The sequence below is a fragment of the Charadrius vociferus genome, unplaced genomic scaffold (genome assembly GCF_000708025.1).
Source record: "Charadrius vociferus isolate BGI_N301 unplaced genomic scaffold, ASM70802v2 scaffold1482, whole genome shotgun sequence".
In the NCBI taxonomy this organism is placed as follows: Eukaryota; Metazoa; Chordata; class Aves; order Charadriiformes; family Charadriidae; genus Charadrius; species Charadrius vociferus.
Genome location: NW_009647056.1, coordinates 26,060 through 33,403, shown reverse-complemented (window position 1 = coordinate 33,403; position 7,344 = coordinate 26,060). Strand labels below are relative to the sequence as shown.

Genomic DNA, 7,344 nt, shown 5'->3' with positions numbered 1-7,344 from the left:
AACGCCAGCAGCAGCCCGGCCACCACCTCCACCCAGCCCACCACCGCCAGGTACCAGCCCGGCTCCGGCACGAACCCGAAATCCTTCAGGGGAAAGACCTCGGCAAAGCGCACGAACTGCGACTTCTGGGAAAGGTGGGAGGGGAAGGGAGCTGCCCTGAGCCCAGAGCCGGGGGGCACAGTCCCTCCGGAGGGGTCTGCTCCGCTCAGCCCTGCGCCCCGGCGGGCTCAGCCCCTTCCCCGGAAAGGCTCTGTCCTGCATCCCGTGGGGCTCAGACTGGCTCAGCCCGAAGGGCTCAGCCCCGCACCCCAACCTGCGCATCTCCCTCTCTCAAGGGCTCAGCCCCGCACCCCAACCTGTTCATCCCTCCCAAAGTGCTCATCCCCCCCAAGGGTCAGCCCTGCACCCCAGCACCCTGATGGCTTCAGCCTCTTCCCCAGAAAGGCTCTGTCCCTCACCCCACAGTGCTCAGTCTGGCGTCCCAATCTGTTCAACCCCCACAAAAGCTCAGCCCCGCAACCCAAAGTACTCAGCCCACCACCTCCGCACCCCAACCTACTCATCCCTCCCCCCAAGGGCTCAGCCCTGCACCCCAGCACCCCGAGGGGTTCAGCCTTTTCCCCAAAAGGCTCTGCCCCTCACCCCCAAGAGCTCAGCCCAGCGCCCCAGCTGCTCATCGCCCCCCACGGGCTCATCCCCACACCCCAAAGTACTCAGCCCCGTACCCCAACCCGCTCATCCCCCCCGAGGGCTCATCCCCGCACCCCGACACGTCCATCCCCCGCAAAGCGCTCACCCCACCACGGGCTCAGCCCCGCACCCCAACCCCTCTCACCCCAGCCTCCCAAAAACCCCATATTGTGGATGTTACTCTGACATATTCACAAGACTTCAGCTGGCATTCTGGCCAGAATTTCTTTGCTTACAGAGGCGTACATGGTTATTTGCTTAAAACTTCCATGATGTTGAGTGGTTTTGCTGAAGGTTAATATGATTTTGTACGTATCAAGGATATTTTAAATAAGACACTGATAGACCTACATATAGGAAGCATTTTCCTTTTATTTCAAGACTACTGAAACAATAACCTCAGCGGACAATCAGCAACTACAGCTAGAAAAAAACTGAAGAGAAACTGTGATTACAGAGAGGAAACGAGATAATGTTGACACAGGGCAGAGTAAGAAAGGAAAGACAAGACATTGCTGGACAGAAAAAAATCAGATTAATAAACAGTCATTACATTTAAACTAAAGCAGAGCAGAAAGGAAAGTCTTGCTGCTCATATAAGTCTCATAACCAACACCTAGAAATGTCATGGTTTAGTTACAACATCACAGTAACCTTTGCTCTGTTAGCAGGAAACTGTTTAGGGCAGCTGTAGATTAGAAGCCTTAAATGGGCATTTAATTTGAAATTAATAAAACAGTTACGCAGGGAGGGTTTCCCCCCGGCACCAGGGAGGCCCCGTGGGGGTTGGGGTGCGGGAGGCGGCTGCCGCCCTCCCCGGGGCCTGCGTCACCGCCTGCGCCAGCGCCGCTCACCGCGCAGCACACGCCGAGGCTCCCGGGAAAGGCATCCCTGGATTGGCGAGAGTCAGGGCCCAGGGGAGCCACAGGGCACTGACGTTATTGCAATTCAAGTGGAAATAGGTTTTTTTTTTAATGCCAATAAATCATGAAATAGTACAAACCGTTTCTCTAGGCACGGGGCGGGCACCACAAGCCTGGACCAGCACCGATGCCGGCTATCGCGGTCCCGTGCTGCCACTTTGGCGGGGCTGCGGCGGTTGCTCAGCTTTACAGTGGGGCTGGCGGCACTATTTTTACTCCCAGCAGCGCGTCGCTCCCCGGCTCTGCGCAGAGAGCCGCTGCCAGCGCAGCCCAGGAGCTGCTCGCCGTGATTTGGAGCTTCTCCCTGCTGCGGCTCGCGGGATGAGAAACAGCAACAGGCCGGGGCAGGCTCCAGCGCTCCCTGTCCCGGAAAAGCCTTTGAAGGGAAAAAGGATTTAAAAAAAACCCACCCAAACCAAACAAACACACAAAAAAGGGCAAACCGGTCCCGACGAGCGGATTGCAGCAGCTCAGCGCCCTCACCCCTGCGGCGCCGGGTTGTGGTTTCCCCACGCCGGCGTCACCGCAGGAAGCATTCGTCACTGCTGCTGTGGGCTAGTGGGACACCCGCCCCCAGAAACTCCCTTCTTTTGCCCCAAAAATCAGCGGCTCCTTCCTGCGGTAGGGGGGTTTGGCCCCCACCCCCGGGCAGAGCCTGCTCACCGCCAGGACAGAGGTTGGGGTTTTTTTGTGCAAATATTGCAAAACCGTTTCACGGCATGTTTGCCTGTCCCAGGCTGCAGGCACCAACCCCAGCACGGCCGACGGACACCCGGTCAGCGTCCTGCCCGCAGGTCACACCACCCATGCCATCCCCCAGTCCTGGCACAGCACCACAGCCCAAAGCCCCCCAAGGCAAAACGACACAATGGCAGATAGACATCTGCCACCTGGCTGGGACTGGGCTCTAACATCACCTGCGTGGTACCTCATACCTGCTCCCCGCTTCTGATTTTTTTTTTTTTTTAATTACAGGAGCTACTTAGAGTAATGAAACATTTTGCAGAAACAGCTGATCAGCTTTACCAGCCAGAGGACAACCAGCTGCTGGTGCCCAACCTCCACGCCACCCACCAGGAGAGGAGAACAGCCAACAGCGACACAGAAACGGGGGGGCTTTTTGCCATCCTCTCCCTTTCAACACGGGCAGCAACGCCCGGGTTTACACAGAGCTACAGGAGGGGAAGTTCAGCACTATGAATGCTGGAATCACGTTCAGGCTGGAACGGTTTCACACAGGAAGCAGCTGATGCCGCAACAGTGGAAAAGAAATTAGGGCAAGTTACTGGAAAATAACAGAAATTGAGGGGAAAAAAAGGCCACGTGAGCCTGCAGTAGCTGTGGAGACAAAGACACCACAACCCAGCCCCTCGCAGCACGGCTGCTGGGGAACCACAAAACCTCTTCTCGCTGAAGCCTTCTCGGGATCTGGACAATAACATTGAGAATTCAAATCAGAGTGAAGCACCTCAGATTATCCTGTACCCCATCGCTTGATTGCATCAAAGAGTGAAAAGCAAAACTCAGAGGCTTTTAATGCAGCAGCACCTTCCTCCTGGGTGACAGCACAGGCACAGCCCCGTCCAACCATCCCCACCACGCCAGAGACCATCGGGGCTGCTCATCTGCGCTTGCTGCTATTAAATAATGGTCAACACCCACCACGTGGCTAAAGCGGTTCTGACCAACATCCCTCTATCTCGTTAAGGAAACCCCCCGAGGGAAGTAAACAAAGAGCATTTCAGACAAAGCAAGAGCTCTTCCTGGCTGGGATGTAAAGCACAGGTGAGTTGTCTTCCAGCCCAGCACTGACCCTGCACCACTGGACACGTCTCAAGCATTTCATACAACTTTGCCACATTAAATCCAACTTATTTTGATCTTTCTAGTCTGGCAGGGCAGTTCCCAGCCAAATGTTCATGACTTCAGGCTGCTGTAGGGGAAAACCTTGTTCCAACGCAGCTGTGTGAACAGACCCTACCATTGGTGTATTTTAACACATTAAACTACTTGGTATTTAAACAAAGGATTATATTTAATAAATGACAGTATGAACTACTTATGTGCAGCACACTGCAGCTGTCCAAAGAATCAAATGAAGCGATATAAACCATGGTCATTTGTGCTATAAGAACTAAATCCAGCACTTCTTTGGCTTCTAAAGAACTTAAAACTTTGGCATCTCGGGATTAATTACTACAGTCATCACCAGGAAAACGATTAAAAACCAACCAGGCAATGTAAACATTTAGAATTCTATGATCTAAAAATACAGCAGTAAACAGGACTCCAGATGAGGGAAGGACTGGGTGATGTTCCAGAAATACTTAAAGTGCCTTAGATGCAAGCGGAATTTATAAAAAACAGCCTCAAACCAGTCACTTTGGAAACGCACCGACGGCTGCACACTGGTGAGGGACACGGCCTGAGAACTGCAGCATTGGGACCTCAAGGGGAAGCCCATGGCACAGTCCCAACAGGGAGATGCACGGTCAGCGTCCCCTCCTACAGCCCCATCATGGGCAGTGCTTCTGGAATTCATCCATAGCACACTCCAACAGACAGATTGCTTACCCATCGAACACACCCTGGAATGAAACAAGACGTCATGTATAAAAAAATTTAAGTATTTTATTTTTAAGAACTGTACATTCCTGGCTCCTCTTCACAGCATTCGGACTTCATCTTCTGCAAATGCAAAGCAGGCAGTTAGCAACAACATTACCACCACCAGCAGAAATCACACAGAATGACACGGAGAGGGAACCAGTGCATCCCAACAGGCCACGCACCTGTCCAGTGCTCTCTGTGATCCTAAATTCTCATGTCCCATGAGATTAAATGAACAGCATTCACACTTTCACCGACTTCATAAATTTCAAGGATCTGAAATGGCTTTGTGCTTTACTAGCCCAGAAACAGCAGCAGCGGTCACAAATCACACGATTCAACAGGAATTCACCAACTGAATCTCACCGGCTCCACATCTTACAGGTTCAGTTGTGGCATCTCTAAGCTGTTACTTACCCATCACATGTGAGTTAAGGTACTCTGCATGTTGCTCCTCACACAAGATTTTAAAATATCTGAAGTTCCCCCTTGCAGTTTTAGTGGTAAATTAGAGGGAAAATGTCATTAATTCCAGCTCTGCAAGTCAGTTTATTTCCCTAAATCGCTATCTGCTTGTGCTCTTGTATTTGCCAATTCATCTTCCAGGTTATTTTTAAAGTTCAATGCTCATTAAAGTATTTCAGAAAAGTAGCTTCTGAACAGCTTTTAGTTAGATGAACTTTTGAGAAGCAGCTGCTCTATTGTTCCCCTTTCTCCTCACTGACAATCACCCACCCCATTCACTGGAGCCTGAATGTGGAAGTGGTTATTTCTTGTTTGACCACCTATAGCATTCAGAGGACAGAGTTTATTTGATGCTGTGGGGCTGAAAAGCCTCAAACAATGGTTATATCTTGGCTCTAGAAAAGAAAGATTCAGAAATTTTATATCAAATTGAGATGAATCAAGGGCAAGTTTCAGGCAGGAACTACACAATACATCACAGGGCGACAGGCTGCCGACCTCCTACAGCAGTATACGGACACCAACGACTCACTTGCTCACTTGTTATCTTGGTCCCTCCACATATCACCGGGCATCGTGCTGGATGTGCTCATGCTCAGCTCCTGGACTGGAAAAATGATATTTAGAAGTTATACTCGGTGATTTTGAAATCTTTTGTACAGATCCACATCTAGAAAGCTATTTTTAACCACTGCTGTCAAGATATCAAGCCCAGATGGAGTCTGGGTGCTTAACCCCACTGCTTGTCAGCCGTTACTACGTTTTACCCTATGCGCATTGCAGGAACACCGATTTCTCAATGCTCACCAAAGTCAAAGGTACTCAATGACTGAGCATCGAGTGTCCAGAAGCTTTTATTATTTCACCCATTCAGAACAAGAAGTTATGCTTACTTCCCATGGATGAGCACTCCGGCTTCACTCAGCTTTCATCTTCACCTAAAGGATAACAACTGAAGTTATTATAGTAACACACAGAAAATTCTGACCATTTCAAAACTAACTTAAAAATAAGGTTTTAAGATACATGGACTGATTAGTTATGAGGGGGAATTTCCAAATTATTCCAAAATATTATGTGGAAGAATAAGGGGCAGAAATAGGCTAGCCTAAACGCTTGTAAAGAGATGAAGGAATATGCAGGTAGTTGACTGAAGAACTGCACCTCGTCTGAGCACAAACCGTAAATCACCAGTCTGAGTACAATGAAGTTTGATTGCAGGCAGAGGTATACTATCCCTTATGTGAAGGCATTAACAATTTTGTCAAGCTACTTCAACTATTTTACCCTAGTCTGTCTCCTGTTATAATGCCCTCTTTCTTCCCCTTCATGAAGCAGTGCCGTGTCCCTGGACTCCTAGCAGCCCTCAGGTTCAATAGTCCTAGAAGTGCTTCAGAAGCCAAAGGAAGACACTAGAGGTTAGCATTGTCAGTCGACTGCTTTTACGCTCGGCAACAGATTCTCCCCTTCTGAAGACCCACCCTTTTACTATAGCTAAGTCGAGGGCAAACTGCGATGGTCAGCAGCTAGGGATGTACGAGGTTTCTGTGCACACCTCTAGTTGGGAGACAAATCACACCATGGTCACAATGTGATCCGACCAGGCAGGGCGAAGTTCAAGTTTAGTCTCAAACCCACCACCTGGGTTTTATCATGGCCCTCAGGAGCAAAGTATAGTATGCACGTTTTGTTTTCTATGTCATAGCAACAAACACCATGCATAAGGGATACTATATCTTTGTGCATCCATTTAGCAACTCCAGATTCACTTATAGCCACACTCCTCCCAACCCTCCCCAGTTAGGTCTTCAGTACTGGTGTTCAGAAGCAACATTTATAGAGATGGGGTATTCACAGACCACTGCGGGATTGCACAGCCAAGTCCTAACGTGTCAATCATTACCTAGCAGCAATGACAGAGGTGGGAGAAGGCCAATCCTCCCTTTTTTTCCTTTTCCAGTAAGCAGCTATTTAACAGCCCCACTAGCTGGTATGGAGAGAAAAAAAAATCTGAAGCTAATTAGCTGATTCCAAACTTACTAATAGTGGAAGAAGCCAAGTAATTACCCAGAACAGCATACTTTTTATGCACCCTTTCCAACATGCTTAGCCTCATTTAACATAATGGAACAGAACACTGGCCTTCCTGATCATGTCACTGCAGCTGGCAATGATTAACAGAGACATGCAACCCCATTACTGCTCGAGTCCTAATACTACTCACAGGCCTCAGTGTTTAGCTATGGGGAAAACTGCAAGCAAATCAACACTTTGTATGCTTAATGTTACAGTAAAGCCCCCATACACGCTATGCTGTGCTCTCTCCTGACAGCACCAGTACGTGGATCTGAGGGCCTAGCAGGTACGCATATGTATTCTGACACCACACTTCTGAGCTTCAGATAAGCTTTTGAGAAAAAGTGTATTTCACACACAGATAAAACCAAGATGAAACACAATGCAAGCACTTTAATGTCATTTCTTGTACCCACTCGTTACAGACTGACTTAGAGCAGACATGACTATTTGCTTTCAAGTTAGCTACCACACCAAGTTTCATTACTGCACAGTCAGAGCTGGTATGAGACCCATGGTTCAGTCACGAATTGCTTGCTCCAAGAGTGTCAAAAACCTGCTAGTTCAAGTACATAGAACG

At 49.1% G+C, this 7,344-nt stretch overlaps 1 protein-coding gene across 1 annotated transcript in view; it reads right to left on the bottom strand.

Annotated features, from left to right (window-relative positions):
• Window positions 1-5,585: 5,585 nt before the first annotated feature.
• Window positions 5,586-7,344, bottom strand: part of LOC104295968 (splicing factor, proline- and glutamine-rich-like) — a 12,069-nt gene continuing 10,310 nt past the window's right edge. Inside the window, exon 8 of the mRNA XM_009895786.1 lies at window positions 5,586-5,626. Within this exon, the coding sequence (XP_009894088.1) occupies window positions 5,606-5,626 (21 nt within the window). The 3' untranslated portion in view covers window positions 5,586-5,605. The remainder of the gene's footprint in view (window positions 5,627-7,344) is intronic.